At 45.3% G+C, this 27,744-nt stretch overlaps 1 protein-coding gene across 8 annotated transcripts in view; it reads left to right on the top strand.

Annotated features, from left to right (window-relative positions):
- Dpf3 (double PHD fingers 3) overlaps nt 1–27,744 on the top strand; it is a 265,496-nt gene that overhangs the window by 207,629 nt on the left and 30,123 nt on the right. For 2 of the 8 annotated variants that reach the window (XM_048449097.3, XM_085697409.2), the window contains exons 8-9: nt 107–238; nt 757–885. In XM_048449097.3, coding sequence (XP_048305054.3) covers nt 107–238; nt 757–885 — 261 coding nt within the window. Of the gene's footprint in view, nt 1–106; nt 239–756; nt 886–3,811; nt 4,124–12,138; nt 12,746–27,744 lie in introns of those variants that run through there. The other 6 variants (XM_087911685.1, XM_087911682.1, XM_087911681.1 and 3 more) reach the window with 6 other exon arrangements.

Genomic DNA, 27,744 nt, shown 5'->3' on the forward strand with positions numbered 1-27,744 from the left:
TGGAAATTCAGCAGGCGTAGGTTATGGAGTTATTGTGTCCAGTTACTTAAGCCTATACATGTGATCATTCCCCCATCATTCCATTCATCTCTGACATGGGACACAGTCACCCTGTGTCCACTTCTAATTCTAGGCATTTGGAGTTCTTCAGATGAACTTATCCTACTTGCTTTCCATGATGGACGAGTCTACACCCTGAGAGCTGACGCTAAGAACAGACACTTGTGCACACTCCAAGGTGTTTATCAAGAGTTCTCAGGAACCTCTCCAGCTCGCGGTCTAGAAGTGACTATCTACAGATACTGAATAAGCATCTCTCTCTCTCAAAGGCTAGGCCAAAGCATTGGCTGCTCTCTCCCTCAGGGTATCACTGTTTGCAATTTCCATCTGATGTTTTGGAGTCTGCGCAGGATTAACAGAAGCTTGCTTGACTAATAACTCATACCATTTTGAGTAGTTTATTAATTTAGAGATGGAATCAGAGGGGCAGTGAGGTTTCTATTAAAAAAAAAACATAGAACTGGAAAAATTTGCAAAGATGAGATGCTGAATGACTTGCAAAATGTATACCAGTGAACCAAGGGATGGGGAGGAAGCAAAAGCAAACAGAGCCTAGCCCAATATCACCGCTAGGCTGTAGCAAACTCTTCCATCCTAAGCTTTCTGTTCTTTCTGGAAGAGGCTCTGCTGTGCTCCAGTAAAAGAATGGGCAGCATCTAAATCTAAAATTGGAATTCTTTCTTAATGTTTCCACAGCCCAGAAAGGACCAGATGGGACAGTCATTCCCAATAACTACTGTGACTTCTGCCTGGGGGGCTCAAATATGAACAAGAAGAGTGGGAGGCCGGAAGAGCTTGTGTCCTGTGCAGACTGTGGACGCTCTGGTGAGTGTGGCCCCTTTCTGCACTGTGTGCCATAGACCTCTTCTGTTTGGAGTGCTCTGCCCTCTCACCATGGCTGGGGAGGGAGAGGAGCACGGAGAAGTGACGGTGGTGATGGTTTTGAGGGGAAAAGGGGGTTTCAGGTCACTTCCATGTTTTCCTTCTTTGGGTCTTGAAGAACAAAAAACCCACCATTCTCTGGGTCCCAGGTGAAAGGGTGAGGAGGAGGTATGGCCCTTCCATGGGGTGTACATTGTTTTGTATACGTAGTTGTGGTCAAAACCAAAGTAGAGCGGAGATACCTGGAGGTTCCAGGCAACACGCTAGCCTGTACTACAAGATGAATGTAGCAAAAATTGTGTTTGTTCTGTGGAAATACCTGGGGCAACCCCAGAGTATGGAAACAGAAGTATTAGGGACGCCCGAACTGTGGGGCTTGGAGAGTCCTGGGCTCCTTTACAGCCGCATAACCCTACCACCACCATTGGCCGCTCATCCCATATTTCCACGTGTGACAGCGCAGAGCTACCTACCCAGGAGGCATTAGGGCAAGCGTCCTTGAGACCGACCTGCAGCTGACCTTTTGCATACTCTTTTTCTCTTGTCTATCCAAAGGCTCAAGTATCAAAAAGAGACTTTTGGTCTCGTTCCTTCATTCTTAAAACGAGTTAAAAGTCTTGGCTTGGTTTTTAATTGTAGATCAATCATTCTTTTTGCCTGATCATGGTTGGTTGGTGCCACCCCTCCCCAGTTTTTCTACGTCATAATTAGACCAAAGCATAAGGCAGGAAGGAGACATGATTTCAGAAGGCATCTTCAGTTTCATGAGCTGCTGGCTAGAGGCGAGACACTTTGGCTGGGTGGTTGCACAGCATGGGAGATCATTTCATCTGATGCATTTTGACCCTAGTCCCAAGAGAAGGACTGAGGTGACCTCATCTTGGTTTTCTGCAGTGACTCAGTTCTCCCTTGTGTGCCCTCCAACTTTACCTTTAGCACGATGTGTTTTGAAGCTAAAGTTGTTTAGGGCTCTAGACAGCCTTGAGCGGTAAACCAGCAATTGGAAACATGACTTAGTGTCCATTGCATAAGACCCTTTATTTAATTCTCAAGGACCCTGCCAGGGAATTCCTTTCATGCAATTCTGTCAATTTTGTTCATGGTCCATAGCGTGATACGTAACATTGAACTTTTTACTTAGAAGATACGACCCTTATGATAGACAGCGCTGGTTTTAGATTTTTGAAAAGAAACTTAAAACAAATGAACTTCAACCCAGTGCTTTTCATTTGTTTTAAGGTCAGGCACTCAAGCAGCATCTCTCCTATGAGAAGCAAGGCCATTTGGTGGAGTGGCGCGTTAGGCAGGGTGTCGTGGACCACTGTAGGCTTTGGGTGGTTTAGGGAAGGCAGTTGGAGACTTCTCACTGTGAAATGCTGTCATTTCACCCTTTCCTGATCAACAAAAGGATGAGGTACTTCAACTGATCCATGGGCATCGTAAGCAGGATGTCGGGTTTTGTTTTTTTTCCCTCTACTACATGAAATCTGTCTTTGTACAACTTTTGCTCAGTGTTTCTTTCCTTGGTTCTGCCTGATATGTGTGCCTCACGTGTCATGTTACAGTGACATAGGTATTCTCACTGCGATTGCTGGGGATGAATCTGGTGGGTCACTTATTACCACCTGACTCTAATGCTCCTGAAATTGTTAAGAACCAGGTAGCATTAGCCCCTGAATGGGACCGCTAAGTCAGATGGGTGAATACATCTTTGGGGCCTCTCTAGGGCTCTTCCAGAGGAGAACATGAGTTGGAATAGCACCTATTCCCTGCTCACATACCCACTGCCTCTGATTCCTGGAAGAAAGTGCCTTGTCCAGCCCTGGCACAGAAGGGACCATCACTATGGTATTGGGTTCCAATAGAGTATGAAACAATTTAAGCCCGAGGTTTACAGATTTTAGGATACTGTATTCGTTAGGCATTTTAAAGCCCCATTTTCACCTTTCGGTGTGTCTTGAGTTCGAGTTGACAGGATGAACTTTCTGGAGTAGCTAAGACCCTGGTATGTTTAGTGGTGGTAGTGTGTGAGATTGCAAGCATTTCCTTCGGGGTTTAAGAAAGTGAGAAGTTGCCAAGGGGTGGTGGCGCACACCTTTAATCCTAGCACTCAGGAGGCAGAGGCAGGTGGATCTCAGTGAGTTTGAGGCCAGCCTGGTCTACAAGAGCTAGTTCCAGGACAGGCTCCAAAGCTACAGAGAAATCCTGTCTCGAGAGAGAGAGAGAGAGAGAGAGAGAGAGAGAGAGAGAGAGAGAGAGAGTTCTTCCGAACTAACACTTCAATTTTCCGTTGCTCTTTGCTTTTGGCACAAATGAACTACATGGTGTAAGGGTGGAATTGAAAGAACTGTCAAAGAGTGGGATTAGAGGTGGGTAAAAATAAAAATAAAACGGATGGAGGCTTAACCACCTTGAATGGGTTATCTGAGAGTAATACCTTGGCAAAGCTGACTGTCAAAGTGACGGACGAACATTGTTCAAAGAAACGTCAACTGGAACTACAAAGAAATACCAACAAGGCTTTAAAACCGCCAGCCAAAAGCGTTGTGTGGGGCAGGGCTGGGGGAGCGTGTGCCTCTGTGCGAGCGGACCAGAGGAGATATCGTGCGTGTATCTCTTGCTGTCAGAAGCGGTGGACACATGTGTCTTGGTAGCGATGGGACCTTATTCAGGGAAGTGGAATCTTCCTGAAAACGTGTGCTTTGTCCCTAATCCCTGTTACCAGGTGATATACCTGGTTAGTTCCTTTTGGTGTAATGGTGGCTGATTATCTTGCTGTTAGGAATAACGCTGTAATGCTGTAATGAGAATATTAATGATGCTGTCTGTTGCTTAACCCATGTGCTGATATATTCATCATACATGTCAGCTCATTTGGGAGGAGAAGGCAGGAAGGAGAAGGAGGCAGCGGTCGCAGCACGTACCACGGAGGACTTATTCGGTTCCACGTCAGAAAGTGACACCTCAACTTTCTACGGCTTTGATGAGGACGATTTGGAAGAGCCTCGCTCCTGTCGGGGACGCCGCAGTGGCCGGGGGTCACCCACAGCAGACAAAAAGGGCGACTGCTGAGCCCGTGGGACAGACTGTCTGGCCGATTAGCCACCCCCTCTGACTCTGGTCATTGTTCTAGTTGTGATATATATTTTTAAATGAAAGACGACTTGGGCTTTTCCCGTTATCCTTGCTTTTTTTTTCCTTCTACCTTCCACGTGTCCCTCCCCCTCCTCGCATCCTTCTATTTTGGGTACCACAGAATCACAAACTACCGAAAACAAAACAACCACAAAAGAGCGGAATTAGAGCCCTCTGTGGAGAGACGGCACCATGGTGGGCTATTTATTTTCCCTAGAAATAGGAAGTTAGGTGGATTTTCTGTTGGGCGAGAGCATCTTTTTAGTGTGAGCAGAGTTGATTTCCCTGGTTTTCAAGAGAAGAGGAACATAAGGTTTGGAAACAAAGAATAAATAACATTAACAATTATTATTTATACCTGTTAGCTATTATTAGATTCAGGTGTGGGAAGAGAAAGAGAGAGAGAGGGGAGAGAGAAAAATCAAAGAAATGGAAGTAACGTTCTGTTTAGAGGCCAGCCATTGGGTGTGTGTGTGGAAAATTTCCTCAGTGGGAGTGGGTGGCTCCGCAGAGCAGACCCCTTCCCATGTCTCCTTCATGACCTTTACATCTCTCTGCTTGTGAGAAAATGGCAAACATCCCAGAGAGGCCTGGGGCCACTTACATCTGGCCTCCTTCCAGCTCTGGCTCTGACCAGCAGTGGCCGCTTCCCTTGGCTCCTCTCTTCTTTCCCTGTTGCTGAGTTTCCCTTCCTTTCGTCCTGGCAAAGATCAGCGACCATCTGAACACAGGAATGGAATGTCAGCAAGTCACAGGCTCAGCCCAGGCAGAGTGACTGAGGTGGCTGGCGCTCCTGGAAGGAAGAGGGATGCCGCACGGAGCATCTCCCCTCCCTTTGCCCCTGCGTAAAAAAACCACGTAGCCGCCCATTGGATGATGCCGTCTTCCGTATTTCTTCCACTTTTTATAGTGCCTGCCAGGCACTTTGTTTTATCTTTCCAATAGCATTTCCTGAAATAAACCAAAGCAACACTTGGTCCGAGGCCTCAGGGATAAGGAAGACTGTCCACCTCATTGGCAGTCCCTGAGAGCAGCTGGGAGGCCCTGCTTAAACAGGTATGTCCTGGCTGAGTTGTTTCACAATGAGTGCAAAAACCATCATAGTTGTTGTTGTTTTTTTTTTTCCTCTTCGCTTTCCCCCCTTTTTATTTCTTTCCTTTGGTTCCTCTAAGCTTGCTCTTTTGTGTTTCTGGGGTCCCCCTTTGTGGTGTGGGGTGGTGAATGGAGAGTCTGGCCTGTGTGTGCATGCTGGGCCTAGGTGCTGGGCTGATGCCGGCTTGGGAATAGGGGAGGGGCTTGATATGGAGAACGGCAAGCTTCTGGCTTCTGGCTTTGGCTTTGGCTTCAGCTGAAAGAGAAAGTGGCTGGGGAAATGCTTGGCTGACTTTTCCCTTGGTTAAATGTGGAAGTGAAGTCTGTTGGCTTGGGTAGGAATAAAGAGGCAGAGAACAGGGTCCTGCATGTCTAGGGTGGTACTTTGGGCTCTGGGGATCTGTTTCACAGCCAAGGGACTGAGTCTAAATTCAGGATTTCTGGGCTGGCGAGATGGTTTTTTGGGCAAGGGTGCTTGCAGCTAAGCCTGACAACCCGAGTTTGGTCTGTGGAATTCACATGGTGGAAGGAGAGAACTGACCCTTGTAAGCTGTCTTCTGACATGTACATGTGCACCCTGGCATGTGTGAACATACAAAGACACATAGGAGCATGCATGAGCATGTGACGCATACACACACAGAACAAGCCAACCAACCTACCAAACAAACAAGAACCTCTGACTAAAGACCTCTGATTAAGCACAACACTCAACTGGGTTTTGGAAGATTCTGAATCCCCACAAAGTATGGCCAGGGTATTGGGTTTCCAGAGGTCCTTCTGGTTGCCTAGTCAACTGGCTACTTATGAGTATCAGAGGAGATCTGCTTTAGTGGTCCAGATTTGAACGGTCTCTCTGAATTAGATCACTCATGAAATAACAAGCTCACTCACCAAAATAAGGCCATGCAGACAAAACTTGCAGACCCCTTTGAGTTTTCCTAATAGTCTGAGGTAGAGGGACTCTGATGTTTCAGACGGATATAAGCTTATCTGAATGTTTGTTCTCAGATTTGAGAGTTACTGCCATCTACTCTGGGATATTTTGCCTAATCTTCATCCTAGGGAATGGAACATAGACCTCCATGTGGTAATATTCCTGCACACTCACCTGCATCGTTTCCAGTGGTTTCTGCTCTTGCTGCCACTTTCCACCTCTGGACTTCCTTCCTTTGGTTCAGATATTGGTTCATAGCATGAAATATGAGCTTCCAAGTCAATAAAAAGTATATTCAGTCTCCACAGTCATTTGAACTCTTGTCTAGTTGGTCGTGGTCCTGGAATTCCCAGTGATAATTTGACTTTGAGTATGGGATATTTGAAAGAAATTATTTTTAAAAAAAACACTTGATTTAGGAGTCCAGCCTGTGTGTCTAATAAGGAAACCAATAGTTTAGAACTGTCTACCAAGGCTAACCCCCAGGACGGCGACTGAGAGCGACTTTTGCTTGTCTGATTTACTTCACTAGTTTAGCTTGCTTTTCAGTTTCTCCTGTTAGGCACAGTAGCTGTTGTCATTCTTCATTGGTGTGGCTGACGTGAGCAGGGTTGCTACCTCACACTGTAGAGCATCATGTCTCGTTTTCCATATAGCACCAGCGTCTATAAACAGACTCAGAATTCATATTCTCCAAGGAAAACTTGAAGAGGAACGGGAAGGATCCCAGAAGATGATTAGATTCCTGCCTTGCACCTTTCAGTTAAGGGAAAGTCAACTTGGGCAGGTTAACTGAGCTCAGTGTGAGTGAGTGGGACAGCCGTCACTTTAGAAGGGAGCATCTTCAAGCAGAGGGATGGTGGCGCGTTAGAGAGAAGGGGGAAGAGGCAACAGCTGGCTGTCCTAGATCCTGGAAAACTTGATGGTGTTGATATGAGGTCCGATCCCCCTTCTCCAGAGGACAGAGTGAGCCTGTGTGTGCTGGGGACGGTTTGGAGGTTTTCTTTAGAGCAGTTCACTTGACTTCCATCATGATATGCCAAGATAAATGCTTGCAGTACCCCAGCTTATAGGTAAAGAAGCTGAGGCCAAATACTGCGGTTAAGTGTACCTAAGGCCCCATTTGACCTCCCCAACAACCTGATTCTCAAGCCCACCTGCTGGCCCTCTGCCTGTGCTGTCTCTTAAATGGGTCTTAGTTCAGAAATATACATCAAATATTGCGCACTTCATTCAGTTCCAGTTGAAGCAATGGATACCTGTAGTGAATGTACCTTCTAAAAAGCTATTTCAACCACCAAGAATAAGCAATTATACCTCATTGAAGAGAATTCTAATTCTGATCCAGGTTTGTACAGAATGTTGTAGGTAACTCACCATCTACACAAACTGTAACTTTTAGACAAGACTTTGGATGCCTCATGGGGACAAAAAGCCCTTTCTTGTGACCTCAGGGACCGTAGGAGTTGTAGGAGCTACTGGAAGGTTTTGGTTAAGCATCACTATGAACATTTTGGATCAAAAAGGAAATCATAATTATCTATGGAATGACATGACCAGAATGCTTCAGAAATGTCACCTAAATTTTTCTCAGTACCTGTCCCAGCATGGGGGAAGTAAAAGCACAGAACTCTCTGCCGCATTCAAATCCTCCAGGGAACTGTTGGTGTAAAAGGAGCTGCTGTTGTAATAGGTGACTATCTGGTGTTTGTTCCAACCTCAGTCTAAGGCATCATTTTCTGTTCCAAAGACGACGAGGAGATCAGAGAGGAAGATCCCTACAGCCCCTGGAATGAGGAAGATGCATTTATTTTTTAAAGGTATTTTAAAGTCAGTAGTCCAATTTACTGCTGGTATTTTCGAGACAGGGATTTAATAAAGAATAGGATGCTCACATCAACAGCGTCCTTTTAAGCCTTCCTGCTTGCTTTGTGTCTGTCTACGCACCTAATGGGCTGGAGCCTGATAGTGCCTTTATATGGCACTTGAGGGAACGTGGGATCATTACTTGGGGAGAGAACTAAAGGCTGTTTGGAGGTGCTTACTTCATGGTGGAATAAAATTAATTAATTTTATTCCAATATGCCTCCTGTTACAGCTGATGAATATGATCTTGAGCATGTACTTAGAGTTTGAGCAGACTCACGCATTAGGAATTTTTCCACAGGGATTTTGCTTAGCCTTGGGAAGAGAAGTTGCTTATGTTGTGAGTTTTCCGAGTGAGACACATTTGATCTAGTGAGTGGAAGCCTAGAGCAGACATGAAAGACATGATTTCAGGACTCAACTCCCTGTGTGAGTTGATCACTGTGAGCCCTGTCTTAGCTTTCTCTGTGTCCAGGATGTGGACATTTCTTTCTTTTTGATCATAATACATGACCAACATGTTGATTATAACTCTGAAAACAAGCTCGTGAGGTGAGAGAGATGGCGTCTAGCTCCATTTTGCTGGTGAGGAAACTGAGGTTTGGTCGGTTTAGATGACCGGTCTAAAATTCCAAGGTCAATAAGTTCTGGGCATCTGGGTCTACCCATTTTCATCTTTTAAAACACAATTTTTACTGACTTCCTCACAGGCTGCATTTTTGAAGGTATCTTGAATAGAATTAGCCAAGGGGTTTATATCTTCTTTGGGTTGAGAAGAACTTTCAGTGTAAAACAACAAAACCCACCCATTAGACAGTGAACAGTGCTGAGAAACAGCGTGGTCCAAGGTCCCACAAACCTTTTGAAAGGGCTAAGCCTGGACTCCTGGTGTGGTCAGGGTTTGGGTGGTGTGGTGGACGTTGTCCTCTGACTTGCCCAGCACATGCATACACCTGCACTCCCCACCCCACATTCACACAAAAGAAGTCCTTAGCTAAAAGCAAAGCAAAACAAAGTAAAACAAACAACACCAAAAAACCCAGTAGGTTCAAAGCTGCAGTAAGTTAAAAAGAATCTCAAGACTTGCTTTCAACCAACGACTAAAACTAAAACCAATAACAACAAATCCTAATAATTTCACATTTATCAAAACTTCTAAGATACTAATTTTAAAAAATCCCATATACCATTCACCCAGATTCTCCAAATAATCACAGTATAACAATTACAATCAGAAATTCATTTTGTTACAACACTACAAGCTGACCTCATCCAGATTCTGCCTATTGTCTTGGTAATGCCATTTTTTCCTGTTCCAGGATCACACATCACATCTAGTTAGCCTATCCTTCCAAAGTTCTTTAACCTGGATTAATGAGTCCAGTGTCTGCCTTGGGTTTTCAATTTCCTGATGCTTTTGCTAAGTGTTGGCTAATCATTTTATAGCCATTCCCTCTAGGTTCTTGTGTGGTTTTCTAATGATATAAACAAGGCTTTGCATTTTCAGTGAGGATGTTCTACAAAGGAGGTTATATCCTTCCTAGTGCATTGTTACCAAGGAGGCCCGTGATCAACTTAGCCCTTTGCTGCTGAGAAAGACATTTGACCTATCACACCAGCTGAGGTTTCCAGCTAGTAAGTTCCTAGATCTTGGGTGATAAAGCTTTTACTCAGCTATGCCTTTCTTCATTTGGTGACTAGGAACTGAGGAACATGGAATGTAGTACACACTCGACTGCTCAGTCCTGGAAAGCTAAGATGCAGTTAAACACAGGACTAATTACTCGCAATCTAGACCAGATGGTCACACATACTCAATATGTAAGGGCTGTCATTGGATGGTATGTGATGGTCTTTTGCTGTGGCTCACAGTGGTCAGAGAGACTTTTTCTTAGGAGCCTTCCAATCCAACAAGCTCCAGATGTATGCCTGTTCTTTAAGCCATAGGCTTGCTGTCAGAGAGAAGGAGGTAGAGCTGAGTCAAAAGAAAAGCTGGGAATCACAACTTGATCCGTGCAAAAATAGCAAGAAAGAATGTTTAAGTATTGTACTGTAATTTGTTCTTCTTAGCAGTAGTTTTTCTCCTCCAAAGATGGTGTGTTCCTGAGGTCAAGGGTGATGTCATTCATGTCTGTTGAATAATACCTAATACCATGATAGCATAATTATTTATTAATATTAAGTGAACTCTTGGCAATGCTTCTGAGATAATTAGTGGAAATATCCTAAAATTTCGCCCCATATACTTTAGAAGCTTAATATTTCCGAGGCAAGAGTGGAGAAGCTGTCTTGGAAACAACATCCATTGGGCAAGGCAGAGAGGGAAGATGAGGGCCGAAGGGTAGTGACGTGGTAAAGAGGGAGAAAGGAGAGAACATGAGGATGTGGGAGATGAACGTGCTGGAGAGCTGTCAGTGTGGGGAAAGATGTAACGCTCAGCTTCTTTAGAAGGGCTGAGGGTAGGAGACCAGGAACAGGGAAGCATTTTCCGTGTAGTTGACTTAGCCAAAATAAACGGGAGAAAAATATATGTCAAGAGTGAAAACTCCAAAAACTAACTAGTGATTTTCTAGGTGGATTAAATGGAGAAAAAGAAGTTGTGTATGTGGTTATGTGTGTGTGTGTGTGTGTGTGTGTGTGTGTGTGTGTATGCATGTGTTTTGTTGGGGGTTGGATAAAAGGTAAAAATTTGTAGACATTCCAAGGGTCTGGTTATGGTTATGATATGAACTCTGGCAAAGTGACAGGAGACATCTGACCACAGGAGTCAGGAGCATTGTCGGAGGGACAAAAATACTCTTTCAGAGGATACAGTCATGACCAGTATCCAACAAACAGATAAATGGCAGGCAACCTGGGGAAAGTCAAAAGAAAGGTCACTGTGGCTTATATTCCAAGTGAAAGGACTGGAGTCAGATGGCACTAGCTGAGCTGAGGCACAGGAAGGAAGACAGTAGCTAGCCAGGGGGCACCAAATCAGAGATGTACGGACATGGAGTAGAATGAAGTAGATGGAGAGGAACAGGAGCAGACATGAACGGAAGATTTGGTGGGCTTGGAAATGTGGAATTTCTCAGGCTTCCTTTGAAAACAAAAGTAGGTGGGTAGAGTCAGTTTTGGAATTGTGTTTCCTCATGGCCTGTACACCTGGCCAGCGGATGATGTCTTGGGTTGACCAGAAGGAGCAGCATGGCAGGCAGAGGAATTTGAACTTGGAGGAGGTGGAGATGTTTGTTTGGTTTTAAACCTTATTCCTTCTGCCTTGGTCATTTTCCAATCAGGCTTCTTCAGAGTCGTGTGGTCTGTCTCCATTGGGGTCCTATCTCTGTTCTCATGAACAGCTTCTAAGGGGAAATACCAACACACTTGCTGTCCATGGCCTGATCTTCATATTGACTGCCTCATGGGGAAGACTAAAACTAAGTTTGTGGGCTCCATCTCCACCAGAAGCAAAACCTATGCCTGGTGGGCATCCCTCCCACCTGTTTTAAGGTGCCACCAGTAACCAAAGCTGACACCTGGCATCGCTGGGCTAGTAGTGGACTAGAGTGCATTCTGTGGTTTGGTTTCTCTTTGAATAGTTCTGACACTCTTTATCACTTGGCCAGGATTAGAGGCGAAGGTGTGTGTGTGTGTGTGTGTGTGTGTGTGTGTGTGTGTATAAAAAGTCATGTTCTTTCCGCCATGGGTCAGATGGGAGAGTGACCGGGGTTCTCTGTGGCCGTTCCTATACCTCAGAATGACTCATTTCCTTGTAGGTGGTTGGACGATATGATTTCATAAGGGTCTTTTCTGGTTCACTTTGAAAGATTTGGTTTGTTTGGTTTCCAAGTAGACATCTTTGTTTTTCCTTTGTGCACGCCCAGTTTTCTCTTCTGTATTCTGTCTCCTGGGCCATTGAGTGGTTACCCTGCCCTGTTACCAGCTGATTCCACATTGCTGCTGTCCGAGGCACCAGAGAGCCAAGCCTGGTTTTCATTGTCCAAAGCTGTGGTTTCCTTAGCTCCGTCATTAGTGATTTTTCTTCCTTTTACTTTCAATTCATTTCAAACACCTCATCCTCACCCTTCAGTTTAATCTTCCCTTCTTAGGTAGCTGTTGTGCTGTTGTTGTTGTTGTTTGGTTTTTGTTTTTTTTTTTATCTCTCATTGCCTTTCCCTCTGCAGTCCACTCTGTGACCCAGGAACTGCGCATCCTTCAAGCAAGTCATTCCTGAAGAAGGTGAAGAGAACCCAGACGCCGAGCCCCTCCTCTTCCTCCTCCTCTTCTCTTGCCCAACCCTTCCCGAGCATGGATTTCAGCTAATACCTGACGGAACCTGCAGGGATTGGATGGAGAAAGCCGCTCGCATCTCTCAGCTTGGCTCAGCCAAGAGTTGGAAATGGCTCAAGTTTGTGCAATAAGAAGATTTTATTTTTTTTCCTTTTGAAATTCTTCATTGCCTTTGCTTGAAATGTCTTTGAGACAGTACCCAGCTCAGAGTGGAATTTGCTCTGCAATAGAGATCACAACAAAAACTGACAAAGACAAAAAAGGGAACTCTTTTATTTATTTCAATATTTAAAAGAAAAAAGTGCCGACTTTGCACAATATTTTTGTTTAAAGTACCTTCTACTTCCAAAGTTTTGGGAAAAAAAACCCAATTTTGTGGAGACCTGAAATCAAAAGAACGCTTACTGTAAAATAAAGGCATCGTGTTGACTCTAAGGAAAAACACCCCACGTTTTCAATAAGAAATAAAGATCAACTCTGCTCTCTCAGGCTTTTAAGAAAGCCGCGTGTATGTGCTCTAGGTTTGTTGTTCTTAATTTCTGCTAGTTGGATGCGCTAAACGAGGAGTGGTCAGTCCTTCCAAAATCCACTGGAAAGTATTGTTGATAGTAAGTAATTACGTGTTAGGATTTGACTAAAATAAATTAGCCCCAGGCCAGCAGCGTGTCCCCCTCCCTACTCTCTGTCATCTCAGGTGAGCCCCATTGGTCTGAGTGTAAAGCCTGCAGCCTGTCCGCCTTGTCTCGTGAGGCCTGTTCCAGGAAGGAATCCTACACACTGACTGAAGGCATTGCTGGGAAGTTCAGCAGAGCCAAACAGAAATGATTTTGCTTAAAACAGTTCAATGAAGACAAACAAAACAAAGTAAGCACTGGGTGAGGTGACATTAATTCAAGTCAGCTGGCAACTTCTAAAAGGAGTTGGGCAGGGGAGCTCTATTGAGTGGACATCAGGGGGCCTGAGAGCTTCAAGTTTCCCTGAAGACTAGGGAACCGTCTGAAGGGTGTAGACTTGAAGCTCAGTCACTTGTGGGGAGAAGTAGAAAGGCGAGTGGTCTGTGTGTGTCCTTCATGGCTGGTGTGGCCAATGAAATGGAGCTCAGCATTATATGTTTGACCTAGCCCAGGAAGTCAGCCGACTGTACCACTGGGTTCTACCTCTTGGCTTCCGCTTAGTTTGTCTTTTGCATGTCCAGGGCAGAGTCATGGACGACACAATTTAAGGCTAGGCGTTCTCGTCAGCAAAGGTGCCTGAGCCACAGTATTACTGCGATGTCCGTAACCTGAGACTAAATCTCACCTGCCATTGGAACGAAAGGGTGGGTGGGCAAACTTTCCAATAGGTCCTTCAGGTTTCCCACTCAAGAAAAGTAAGAGACCATCATGAGTGTGATTCTATAATTTTTGATAGAAAATGTCCCTTGTCAAAAATGTTAATTATAATCATGATCTGTTCTCCAAACCCACACTCACAAGTTATGATCCATGTAGAATTGTGATAAAGCTTTGCGTAATGTAGGGTTGGTGTGAAGTCTGTGTAAGTTTCTGTTAAATAAAAGACTGTTTTTCCAATGGTCTTATAACATCTGCAAGAGTTGCTTACCAACCTCGTCCTGCAGGAATGACTCTTAGACTGTGGTGTGAGAAGAACTCCTTCCGAGACTCCGCTCTCGCGCATGTGCAAGATTTGTTTGATTTAGAAGCACATGCTGAGACAGCAGTTGCCTCTGACTTGAGTACCACATAGAGGCATCACACATGAGCAAAGCCTGGTGTTGCTGTTTCCATCTATTCTCGGCTCACAGTTGGTGCCACCCTCTCACCACCACCACCACCATCCATCTTTCTTTTCATGGTCAAAACAGACTTCTTAGAACCCTGCTTATGTGTAAAAGCATAGCAGACCTGTTCGATGTTGCTAGCATACCACTGCCAAGAAGCTTTGTACAAATATGAGAGATTGAGCATAAGCTTGGAAAAAAAGATGGGTGGTTACCATTATTTTATTGCCTCAAAGGTACTGTTGGGATAGGTTCCCCAAGCTGGTAGCTGTGCAAGTTGTAAGTGGACACCCTGAGGTAGAGTTTTTCTAAAGTTGAATGTGGATGCTCTTTGAATGGTCATCTAGGTTAGCCTGTCAAGCCAGGTGTCTCCCTCTGAGCATTGGTGCTGTCCCCACCGGGGCCAGGTGGAGCAGAGCATGACATCGCAGTGCTGTTGCCATTGGATGGTACCTTCTTTTAGAACGAAGGTCACATGCAATTCTGCTTTGGACTTCTTAAGTTTTCTAAGTACTAAAACGGAGGTTGGTCCCCATCTCTAACATGTTATCCATCTTAACATCCCCATCTCCCTTTTCAAATTTTGTATTTTATTTTTGTATGTATGTTTACATGTATGCATGTATGTGTGTGTACTAGAAGTTGATGTTGATGCATATTTCTCTCTATCATTTTGACCTTATTTTTTGAGGCATGATCCCTTACTGAATCTAGACCTGTGAGCTCCAGGGATCCGGTTGTTTCTGTCCCCCCTCCCCACCATCACTAGGGTTACAGAGGTGTTGCTGTCACTCCCAGCTTTTCATGTACAAGCCGGGACCTAAGCTCAGGTCCTTGTGCTTGCAGAGCAAAACACTACCCAACTGAGCCATCTTCCTAGCCCCTTGCCCCTCACCCCCTTTACATTGTGGGAAAATATGCAAAAGACAAAGCTTACTACTTAGCCACTAAGTGTATAATTCTATGGTAAAAGTACATTCATATCGTTGAGGAACTCTTTCACCTTCTCCAACTGAAACACCAACTCTCTCCCTTTCCCAGCCCCCGGGGACTGTTATTCTATTCTCTGACCCCATGAATCTGACTACCTCACATACCTGAATGAACAGACTTATGCAGTATTTGTCCTTTGGCCATTGCCTTAATTTATTTTGCATAATATCTTCAAGGATACTCTTTGCTAGGGCGTGGGATGATATTTCCCTCTTTTGGGAGGTTGAATGTATGTATAAAGTGTATGACGTTTATTCATTCATCTGTCTATCAACACTTGGAGCACAAAGCGGGTATCACACATTTATCAATATCCCCATTATCTAGAAGATTTGGAACATTAGAACCAAGTCCTAAGTTACCTGAGGGGTTAAATGTCTTTTATAGAGAGAAGCGGTTACAGCTGAAATCTCCCCTCTAGTTTGCATTCTAGAAGAAGGGTGCCTTGAGTCGGAAGGGTAGACATTCTCTTTCTAATGGGTGTCTTTCTTTATGACTAAGGCTTTTTCTGTGGATACTGTCATAGCAATGCTTGTTGGGATGAGAGCTTGCCATAGAGTTGTAGTATCAGTGTAAATGACAAGGGATGGAACATACTCAGGATATTCAGGTATCCTCAGTGACAGATCATGAAGGCAGTGAGTGTCATTTCAAGCATCTGATGGTGAGTTGCTGGCCGAGAATGCAGGTGCTTTGTGTCCATAGATGTTCCCTGGCAAGAGGGGAGAGGGGGATACAAGCTTGCAAATAAGAAAGAGAAGAGGAAATCACTTTCATCTTCCCCTTGAAAACTTATCAGTCACTATAAAGGGTTAGCACTTGTATTGAAGTCCAAGCACATTGCTTACCATAAAGTCTTAGAGGGAGAGTTGACATTCAGATGCCTGCAGAGCAGGTGTCTTCAGTAAGCCAAACAGGTGTGCATGCGGAAAATAGCAGTGCTAGGGAGAGGGGAACAACTCTCGGTGCTTAGCCTTGGGGACAAGGAGAGTCTGTGGTGCTGGAGAGCAGCTCTGTCTTCGCGGCGGAGTTGCTACATAGATTAAAGAATGCTGGATAAAGGAATGCTTAGGGTTCTCAGGTTTTCTGAGAGAGAGAGAGAGAGAGAGAGAGAGAGAGAGAGAGAGAGAGGAGAGGGAGAGAAAGAGAAGAGAGGGGGAGAGAGAAGAGAGAGGGGGAAGAGAGAAGAGAGAAGGGGAGAGAGGAGAAAGAGAGAGAGAGAGAGAGAGAGAGAGAGAGAGAGAGAGAGAGAGAGGTGTTAATGTTTGATATCTTCCTCAATAGCTTCTCCCACTTGTGTTTTGTGGCAAGGTCTCTTCCTGAACCTGGAGCTCACTGGCTGCCCAGAAAGCCCCAGGATCCTCCTGTCTCTACATCTTCAGCACTGGGATCACAGGTGTGTGTCTCCATGTCCAGCTTAGACACTCATGTTTGCACAGCAACACTTTACCAACTGAGCCATCATCTCCTCAGCTGTCTTCTGGCTTTGCAAGAGAAGTAAAACATAAACATTTCGGTGAGATCTTTCCATTTAAAAAGTTTGGTTGTAAATGAAAAAAAGAAACCCACTGAAGATCAACTTGGTGTGGGCTAAACCACGTGCGACTGTATACAGGACATACTTTGAAGGTGTTCTGATGGTTTTGGACTTAGAAGTCTGGGTAAGGTTGAAGTTGGAGGTCGGAATGCCTTGTCCAAAATCCTTGAGAAGAACAAATTATCACGTTAACTCAGGGATGCGAGTAGTGTATCCTGGCCTAGAGTTTTTGTGTGATGGGAACTGCTCTTGGGTGGTCTCTGAGGAGAGCTATGTCATCCATCATTCTGTGTGTCAGAGATTCGGGATGTGTTTCCAACAGAACAAATGTCATCATCCAGGCCCATTCCTCTGCATGTCCGTGGAAGAGCCTCTCTGTAAAGTTCCAGGCGAAGTTGTATAGTTTATAGAAGTTTTCATGTTACATCATTATTGCTGACCAACCAATCATTCACCATGTCTAAGAACTCCATGTCATAATCCATGTGACCAGAGCTGAATTTGGGCTTTAGCACAAAATGAGCAAATTCAAATTCAGAACTTCGAGTAAAATCTCCTCTCTCTCTCTCTCTCTCTCTCTCTCTCTCTCTCTCTCTCTCTCTCTCTCTCTTCTTCCAGAATCTTTGTTATTTAAATTCTTTGGCTCTTAACTCTTTAGATCTTATGTGCATCTCATTGTAGAAGATGCTTGTATGAGAGCTAGCCGATCTACTTGTGAATTTGCAGACACTACTTTCTTGGATCATTGATGTCTTATTTGGTCTTGCTGGGGAAGAGGTGATTTGGGACAAGTTCTCCATTTCCCTGTTTATAATGAAGACTCACAAGCTCTTCCTGTAAAGGCCTAGATAATAAATAGCTTAGGTGGTGCAGACCAGGCCTCTGTTGGAGCTGCCTCGCTCTGGGGCTGGACACAACGTGTACATAAATGCGTGTGGTTGTGTTCCAAAAAAGCCTTTGCAGAAATGGGCAGCTGGTGCATGGGACGACGATGATCTTTGATTCAGAGAGTATTGCACATTTAATTGGGAGTGGTGTTGCTAACACTGGGTCTTCTTTTAAGCGTCAGGACAAAGAGAAAAGTTTCACATCCCCAGGAAAAAGGGTAGAGGGACATGTTTCCTGTAGTAACAGAAACTTTTAAGGTTTCACTCTCAAAGGTTTTCAGAGGCAAAATGTCCTACAAGTTCTTCTAAAGCTCAGGGGTGCACAGAGCATCTCAGGGATGCACAGAGCAGTGTTTACCAAAGTGTCTAGGAACAGAACAGCCAAATCCTCCCTGACAGTGAGTCCCTGAGGACATAGTGATGAATACCCTCCATTCCTGGCAGCTGATTTGTTTTTAAGAATGAAAAATGGCGAGTAGCTCCTACATCGACGTGAATGTAGATACTTAAGTTTTGTCTGTAGGAGATAAATGATAAAGGGCGTTCAGTGGGAAAGGTATAGAGCCCCTGGAGGTAAAACGATGGGCTCTTGCTGGTGTGGCTTGATGACGACTTGGTCATGGTTATCTATGTGATGTTGACATTGCTAAGATTGTATTTCTTCCTAAGATCTCAGATTCTCGTGGTTTTATTCAGGATCATAACATACCCCGCAACATTTTATTTCATCTCCCAAGACAATTCATAAGAAAACATTTTCACATATTTGTTAGTGGAGAAGCTTACTACCCTGAGACTTACTACTAAATGGAAATTGTCTTCCGAGTTGAACATGGGATGGTCCTGAAGAGGGGACCGTCAGTCCAGGGATGCTGGGAGGCAACTGTTGTATCAAAATTGCTAAAGAGATTTTTTTTGTCATGACTAGGAACTGCTTAATTAAATGTCTTAAGAGGATCAGAAAACCTTTCTGATTCCAAGGAAACCTTTGATTGAGAGTTATTGTTAGGTTTCCTGAGTTAAGGGAGAAGTTGTAGGCTAGAAGGAGATTATTTAATTAAGTGAATCCAAGTTTTATATTTTACATATACACGAAGAACACACGTCTCTTGGTTAGGTGAGCTTCCCTACATTGGAATAGGAAATACTTTCTGGGAGTTATTAGCAGTGGTTATCTGTGGTTTAGCACTGACCTGATTGAGTCAATTATGTTAACTGTGTTACCATGGTTATTAGTTTACCTTATATTTTAGTGGGATAAGGGGCTGGGTCTCATTGTATAGTCCAGGCTGGGTTCAGTTTATTGACCCTCCTGAATTTGCCGCCTCAGTGCCGGTATGTCACTTTTCTTTCTTTGTTTGTTTCTTTGCTTGTTTGCTTCCTTCTTTCTTTTTTATTTTAATGTTGGAGATGAAATGTGAAGTCTTAGGGCAAGTGCACTGCCACTGAGTTATATACCTTCTCTCAAGTACTGGGCATGTAAGAGTGCACTACCATACCTTGCTTAACTGTGTTACTGTTAGTTATCATCTGGCAAGGCTAAATATACATAGATCTAGTAGCCCCCTAGCCGAGGGATACTGGCTTATTTTTGTGTGCATGGTAGCAAGTTAGGTTGGGAATGTTATGTAAGTGCTGAGAAGTAATTCTTTGGCTATGTTTGTATTGGTATTAATAGTGATAATACCATGTTCAAATGAAAAGAAAAAGACTAAAACAATCTAAAATTGCAGGAAAGATTTACAGAATGCCAGAAGAACAAAGAATCCCTTTAAGGAAAAGTTTAGCATTTAGAGGTTGTCTAATGTGGAAAAGAATATTAGTGGTCTCTTAATAACTTCAGTGTATTGTTGAGGAAAAGACACTGACCAGTTCCTTGTGGTTTCCTGTGAGGACAGAAGTGCCTCAGGGGATTGAGAACAAATAGGTCAACTCTTTGACACCAAGAACTAACTTTAGTCTTTGGAGGTTAAGATGGATTCGCCAGTAGCCAACATCTTTCCTTATGTAGAGTTAGGAGCATGGGAGAGATGAGCTCCTGAGATCTAACCCTGAGACACATTGGGTTACAACTAGTAGAGTTAAAGAAGTCAGTGTCTAACGCACCACCAGCAAGTGGAGAAACACATGTATATTTGAGTCAAGGACATTCTACTTCTGAGCGCGCTCTGTTCGCAAGTCCAGATTGGTTGGTACAGGCACCAGCTGGAATGTGAACACTGGTGGGAAGAGACAACTTCCTGCAGGGAAATGCCAGGGATGTGAGCAAGAACAGGAAGTCACCTAGAGGCCACCAGGTGAATGGAGCTGCAGAGAGCCCCATTTTGAGTGGGGTACCAGTTCTCAGCTCCCTGGACCTCGCAACCTCCAACATCATCCTTGTGAATGAAGCACGCGGTTGTGATCAGACATCATTGTCGTGTCAGCTTGGATAGAGTGATCTTACTGACATTCATGATTGTCTCCTAACTTCTCCCCAAACTGGTTAGGCAGAAAGGCCCCAATAGAAGACCATGTCTTAGAAACAAAATTCTGCCTGGGGAAAAAAGTGGTCAGCATTCCTTATTAGAGAACCTAAGTCATTTGGGAAAGAAATCCGGCATCCATATTTTTCTGTGTGCTTGTTTTAAAGAAGAGATAGTTGTGCTGTGTTGGGTGAAGTGAGCTTTCTGGGAGCTGCGACTCTAAGGAGGCTGTGTCTGCTGCCAGCTGGGGTGAGAGAGTAAGGGAGGGACCACCATGATGTTGTGCTCTGGATCTGCTCGGCTGAGGTATGGATTTGGAGGCACAGGCAGTTTGTAATCCTGAACACCTCTTTGGGTAAAGTAGACTGTCTTACCTTCATAAATACCAACCTATGTCCACAATGGGAAAAATAAATCAGTATGTTCAGACCATCGTTACTTGCTGTACTAATTCTCACGTTACTGGTTATGATGTAAATCAATCAACCGATAATTGATTGAATGGCTTCTGTGATACAATACTGTATGAGGTTCTGATGGACACAAAAAGAAGCAGAGTGGGGGGTGCTTTCTCTGTGCTCATGTGAGTGACTGGGGTTAGGATTTTCATCGCTGGTTACTGGTTAAAACCCTGTAATAGCACTTGGGGTTTACGTTACTAATTCCATTGTATAGAGATGGAAACTGAGACTCCAGGGCGCCGAAGTGACAAGTGCTAGTGATAGTGGGTGGTGGGTGACATCTGAGTTTTCAAGTCAAGATTTTTTTCTTTTCTTTTCTTCTTTATAATATGTGCTGTTGAAGCAAGCTCAGGACTTTTTTTTTTTTATGGCTTTAAAATGTTCTCCAGTGCAGCAGACATCTTTTGTTTTCGTGGAGGAGAGACAGGTGGTTAACATATTATTCAAGACAAGACCATGCATAATTAAGCACCATGTTGCTGCAAGCTGCAGATGTTAGACAGGCTCATCAAGGAGAGTTACCGGTACTGGCTGATGTGGGGGCAAGGCTTCAGAGAGAATGGATGGAGTTGGTGTGGACAAAGAGGAAGCAGGCCACTGAAAGCAATGGCAGGAAGTGGCTAGCAGAAGCTCAGAGGTGTGAGTGGGCCTGGGGGTTTTGGAGCCAGAGCAGAAAGAGACCTGACTGGAAGAGAAAGCAAGTTGTGGGCATTGCTACCGGCATTGACGTCAAGGGGCGGTTTGATCCACAATAAAAGAATTAGGAAGAGCTGGAAATAGGGCCCCTTAAGAGCTCGTAAGCAGGATAGATGCAATGCTGAGCAAGGCTGTGTGGGTGCGGCTGAGCAGTGAGAGTCAGGAAATTTGGGTGCATCTATGCTCCCCACCCTGCCTCTGTCTTCTTGAGAGAGATGGCAAGATTTCTAGTCCGCATGAGCAAAGCAGCCGCCATATTCCTTCTAGATGATGTGGAGCCAAATCTCAGTGTCTCCATCTTCTGTGCCATGTCCAAGCAGCAAAAATAGGCATCTTTCCTAGTGTGAAACTTGGAGGTTGCTGATTCCATGAGTGTTTCCTACCAAGGATTGGTCTTTCACAGTTTGCTGGTCGGAAATGCGCTTGGGAGGAGCATGGTATATTCTGCGAGGCCCACTGGCCACTTGGTCCTAGAGAGCCTGTTTCAACTTGAGATCTAACTCTATAATTGTTCTGGCCGAATTGGAACCAAATATACTTGATCCTTTAGGCTGATAGGTCCCTGAGGGTGAAGTGAAGTCACGCTGGGACGTTGGCCTCGGCCATTGTTGGGTGTCAAAGCATCTCGAGGTCTCAATGTTTAGATGCTCCAGCTGATTTACCTCTTAGGGGAAATGAGAAGCTGAACTTGTAACCCCTAAGTCCTTTTCTTTTTTTTTTAAGATTTGTTTCATTTTATGTATGCGTGTATGTGGACTACAGGTGGCCATGAAGGCCAAAAGGGGCTGTCAGATCCCACGGAGCTGGAGTTCTAGGCGGTTGTGAGCTGCCCTTCAAGGATGATGTGAACAAAGTCAGGTCCTTTTGCAGGAGTAGCACAAACTCTTAACTGCTCCAACCCATGAGTCTTTCTGTTCTCACCCCTCATCCCTTCTCTCCTTATTTCACTGTGCTGACGGCTTCTCTACCAGGCCTCGAGGCTGGAAAAGGTGCAGCCATGTGCGAGAAGTATGGACTGTGAGCGAAAAGAACACGGGCGACTTCTCCACGGTGGCCAAAAGGGGCTGGCACTGTCTGTCATGCTAAGACATCACCGCTGAACTCTAATGTGCTCCTCCTGGAAGCCTGGTCAGATGTCGTCGGCCCCTGTACCGGACGATTACACCGATGGGCTCCTAGGCTAAGAACCCAGCCAAAACCTTGCAGATGTGCTGGGCTGGTCCAGGCTCCAAGGATCCTCTGTGTTGCTTGCCTCAGTGCATTCCCATTTACGTGTCGCTTGTTGAGATGTTCAGCGACAAATGTCTTGGCTTATGCGTGGACAAGAGGAGCCGAGCACTGGACTAAGTGTGACCTGAAACTACAGTATAACAACAGCCACCGTCCCTCTAAAGAAAGGAAGACGGACTGGATTCTAACCTCCAGATTGGACCCTCTCCTGTCTTGCTTTTGTGTCCTTGCAAAGGACCTGAATTTGGTTCCCAGCATCTATGCAGGGTATCTCCCAACCGCGTGTAACTCAGCTCTGTGGACAGGCTCACTGTGGCATGTGGACTCAGCATAGACCTCACTAAACCCTTGCATATCCCCTCTTTCCCTCGCCTGCCTTCAGACTGTGATGTTCATGTCGACGTGTTACAGCCTGTACTCCAGTGCCCGCGGCTAACTGTGCACTCATCGTGGCGGGCAGCGTTCTGGGTCTGTTCCGTACACTCGGCTGCATTACCCACGCACTACCTGGAAATGTCGGTGTGCACTGACGAAACCACCTCAGCTCCTGCCTATCTCTGATGGCTGCACTGCGTTTAGTGCAAGAACCCTAAGAGCAGCCTGCACTCTCCTGGGGTTCAGAGGTTGACTTGAAAGAAGAAAGTCTCCACTTATCGATTGACAGAGGGAGCAAGAGTCCTTTCCCCCATAAAGTCCAGAAGATTCAGGCTTTGCCTGTTCCCCTGGCCCTTCTGCTGTGATAATCGTAGCTCTTTTCCACTGCACGCCTAATTTAGGGGAAGAACAATCCCAAGGCTCACCAAATAGGAAGAGGAACATTAAAGAAGGGTGATCAATGAATGAGCCTACCCCTCCCTGTGAGCCCCAGGACTCCTATCCTCTCTGTGTCTCCTGAAAGCCTTTTTAGACTGCACTTCACCCTCCTGTAGGGCTTGCTGGAGAATGACTCAACCCTAGGCTTGCCTCTGGTGCTGTCTGCCCTTCATCCAAGGAAGAGAAAGGAGTCAAGCTCACTGTGGGCCAACCACACACACGTCATTTCAATTTCTATACTCACAGCCTTCTTTAAAGGGCCACTGAGGTAAGAGGTGGCCCGAGTGTACAGCAAGGGAACTGAGCCTGGGGAAAGCAACTTGCCCAAGATGAATATTGTATTTCTTCTGGCCTTTTTTTGCTACTCTTCTGGGACAGGTCTTCATGAACCTTCTCCTCCTCCTGAACCAGGGCCTCTGAATGTCTGTTGATGCTCTGGTTCTTTCACCCTCCTTGCTCTAAGGAGTATTACTCTTCCTATAGTAACAGAACTTCTGCTGACCTCTGGGAGAATCCTCCATCTTGTTGACCATTGGCTGATGTGCCCTGGGGTTTAAGCCAGTGTTTAAATGAACCTTGGTTACTTAGCAAAGAGAAAATTGCTTAGTTGCAAAGAGTCAACTACCCTGAACAAGGCTCCCCAAGCCAGGCAACTCTTCAGGCCCATGAGCCGTCTCACTCCCAGACAGGATGCTTTGATTGTCCCCAGTTTTGTTGCCTCTCATTACCTCATTTTGTGTCACAGCCATCATTTGGCCAGCTACTCCAAGTGCAGTTCAGTCTCCATCCTTGTAATTAATGGGTCCAATGTAGCATTAGTTGATTTTGAGAGGTGCCATTTTGCTAAGAATGTGATGTTAAAAAATTATGATCTTTAATGCCGTCATCTTCCTACCTTGCTTCCAAGCTTCCAATGCCCAAAGAAGAGTAAGTACTTTTGATTTTTTTTTTTTTTTTTTTTTTTTTTGGTGAAGAGCTTTTCCTCTTAGGAGACAGGGAACTGGAGAAATGGTTGCAAAGCAGACAGAACCCAGGACCGATTGGCCCTGACTCTTCTCTGTGTATTCATCGTCCTGGAAGGCAGAGCCAGGAAGGAGAGTCATTTGGCTAAGGTCCCAAGGGCTCTTATTTGCCGCAGTGGCAGGCAGAAGGGATAGCCCTTGAGGCAGGGTGCCAGGATTCCAGATCCCTGCTCACCCCATCCTCAGCCACCCTCTTTTGGGGCTCAGGATGACATTCTACAGACTTAGAGACCTGGTTAGAGCTCCAGCCCTGCTTTCACCACGACTCATGACCCTGGGCGAGTTGCTTAACCATTGGGGGTTACTTTTCTCCTGTGTCTAAAGAAGGGATTAGACTCAGTGGTCTTCAGAGTTCTCCTTTGCTATTTACAGGATGTGTTGGTTAGATGGGCATTGCGACTGTGCACGCCCGCCACAAATCTTGTTCTCATTTTAAGTAGAGGACATTTTGTTTTTAAGACCCTTAAGGATTTGCTGAACATCTCTGGCACTGTGGTAGGAATCTGGGAGACATGTTGACATTTTATATCCTTCTCCTGCCAACCTTACTCATGTCTTCCACGGAGAAGGCTCCTCTGTCCTTTGTCCTCCTCCATTTCTAACTCCCTCTAACCTGACCACTTCCAGCTCTATCTCTGTTTTGCCCTGAAGAGGCAGGTGGTAAGCCAGTCTGTCTAGAGTCAAGGTCTCCATGTGCAGAGGGGAGAGTCTGAGGGCCGCACACCTACAGGAACCCATTGGTCTTGGCCACCACTGGCTTTAGAGAAGTCACACCTCATTATCTGAGAATGGATCCATTCCAGACAAGGTTGCGTTGGCTGCAAGGGCCTGGAGCGTGGGCAGGGACAGTGGATTAGAGTGGGGAACCAGAATTTTAGTGCAGAATCTCTCCAGTTCAGGAGGTCACCAGAGTGGTTAGAAGCCTAAGTCCTCTGAATGCTGCTGATAATCTCAGAGAAGAGGCAATTGCCGTTGCCCTTGCCTTGCGGCTGAGGGCTGTGATGACCCCCCACATGGATGCTGGAATAAGATGCCTTTTACTAGCCTCCACCAGTCCCTGCTTAGATCATCTTAAATTTGTTTTTTATTTTTATTTTTTTTAACTGTCCTGGTCTTCAGCCTCTTCATCAATAAAGCTTTAGTCATAGATTATTTAAAGATGAAATGAGGAAGTTGTGTTGAAAGAGTGCTTAGCACATAGGGAGCTTCTCATTAAGTTAGCATTAATAATGCTAATTCCCCTCCAGGGATGTGTTAGAGAATTGAGTTTCCGTATCTTTTAAAGAATTTGATTAACAAGACTCAGTCTTAACAAACTAAATAGTGATAATGAAAAGAAGTGGGGTTGGGCAACGTAGCTCAGTTGGTAGAGCCTTTGCCCGACACACATGAAGCCCTCAATTTAATCCCCAGCATTGCAAAAACGAGGTGTGGTGTGTACATTCGTAATCACAGCACTCCGGAGGGTCAGAAGCTCAGAGTCACCCTCAGCTGCATGCAGTGAGTTTGAGGCCAACTTGGGCTATATGAGATCCTGTCTCAAAAGAAGAAAAAAGAAAAAAAACGAGAAGAAAATGCTAAGAATTCTTGTGTTTGCTGAGTAAGCACATACCAACATCTCTTTCCCTGGCTCTTTTGCTTCCTAGCTCTACCTTGTCTCATTGTTCTTCTCATTCTTCGTCTCCACTTTTGCTATTCTAGAGCAGTGGTTCTCAGCCTTCCTAACGCCGTGACTCTTTAATACAGTTCCTCTTCTGTCTGGCAGGGTCCCTATTACTCCTTGAGATGAGAATTCCCCACAATCCCTCCCCACCTTAGATTTTTCTCTACTTTTCATTCTTTTGGGCTCCTGACTTGAATGGCAAATGGATCAGTGAGTCTAGAATTACCCAGTGTGGTTTATGATGAAGGAAGACACGCAGGAATCAAGGTGTGGCTGAGGTCTAGGGGAAATGATCCTAAACATGTCGAAAGAGTTGGGGGTTTGATGGTGAAGACAGACTCTGTGAGGAAGACAGAGAAGGTGCTGCTGGGGACCTGGGGCGGTGGAAGGAAAACCAGATTCTGGACAAGCAAAGGAGTTCAGCAGTCAGTGGCGAAGGGTCTCTTTAGAAGATGGGAGCATTGACGATTTATTTGTATGTTGTTAGAAGAGAGAGATCAGAGGGAGTCATAGTAGGGAGAAAGTTCTAGGCAGATAAGTTGGATCTACTGCTGGGGGGGGGCTTTGGGCAGCATTCCTGACAAGGGGGGGCAATAGAAGAGTGCAGGTGAAGGAAGCTGGGCAGACATAGCACAGAAAAGAGGGGTGGGCTGTTTGCCTGTATAGTTTGCAAGTGAATGGGCATGAGAAAACAGAGAGGCACGAAGGGATCATTTGATCAGGTAAACAAGGGGCAGAGCTGAGATGCAGTCACTGTGTGAACAGAGACTGGCCAGCAGCAGACTGGTGAATTCCTTGGTACAAGTGCAGGGTAGATGGAGTGCCGGCTTTAACCACAGCAGGGGTAAGAGAGGAAGGTGGGCTGATGTATGCAAGGGTGTGCCTTTGGGGATGAACATGGAATGTAAACTGGCCAGGTGACAGCAGTGCAGTGAGGGTTGGTATGTGGGGAGAGCCGTATGAACCGTGGAATACGGGCCCTGGAAGGACCGACAGTTAATTACACCCGTCTCACTGCCCTCGGGAGGCCAGGACCACACTGACCATCATGCTGCCCTCCCCTTGGCTTTTATATTTTTCATTTTATGCATATGGTTGTTTTGCCTGCATGTGTGTCTGTGCACTTGGTGTCTGTGAAGGTCAGAAGGGGGTGCCAGATCCATTGGAGCTGGAGTTAGAGATGGTTATGAGGCACCATGTGGGTGCTGGGAATCAAACTCACATCCTCTGGAAGAGCAGCCAGTGCTCTTAACCGCTGAGTCATCTCCCCATTTTGTCCCTTCTGGATTTTTGACTCAGGTATATTCCTCCTAAAAGAGCTGAGTAAGCACTAACATAGACAATGGCAGGGCTGGAGAGATGGCTGCTCCTCCACAGGACCCAGGTTCAATTCCCAGCACCCACATGGCAGCTCACACCTGTCTGTAACTCCAACTCCCTCACAGAGACATACGTGTAGGCAAAATATCAATGTACATAAAATAGCAATAAATGAAAAAAGAGAAAATGTCAAGAAGCAATGCTTATTTTGGGTCTGTTTAATTCAGCCATTGTTTCATTAGGTTGCCAGGACAGTCCATGCTTCTTAATGACTCACAGGGAACCATGTTAAATCTGTGGTTCTCCTTTCCTACTCCTGTCTCATTGGCTCCACACTGCTAGGTTGAGCATTTGAATTTGTCTCTACTGATTCTGAGTGTCTTGTCATCTAAAAGGCCTTCTCTTGGGGACAGGGCGTGGATGGATGGTGCTAGCCTGAAGCTGCTCCTAGGAAACCCAGGTCTCCTGTTTGTGTGCAAAGCCTCAGGTATCTGGCTTTCCGGAAGACAACCTGTGCCTGGCCTGAATGGTGGCCAGTGTGCGTTGGCATGATTTTGCATCAATCACGGCCTTGCCTGAAATCCTTAGGAGTGCGTCGAGAGTGGGTTGTGAGGTGGAGAGTAACACAGACTT

Source organism: Myodes glareolus, chromosome 11, assembly GCF_982192425.1.
Source record: "Myodes glareolus chromosome 11, mMyoGla1.1, whole genome shotgun sequence".
Lineage (NCBI taxonomy): Eukaryota > Metazoa > Chordata > Mammalia > Rodentia > Cricetidae > Myodes > Myodes glareolus.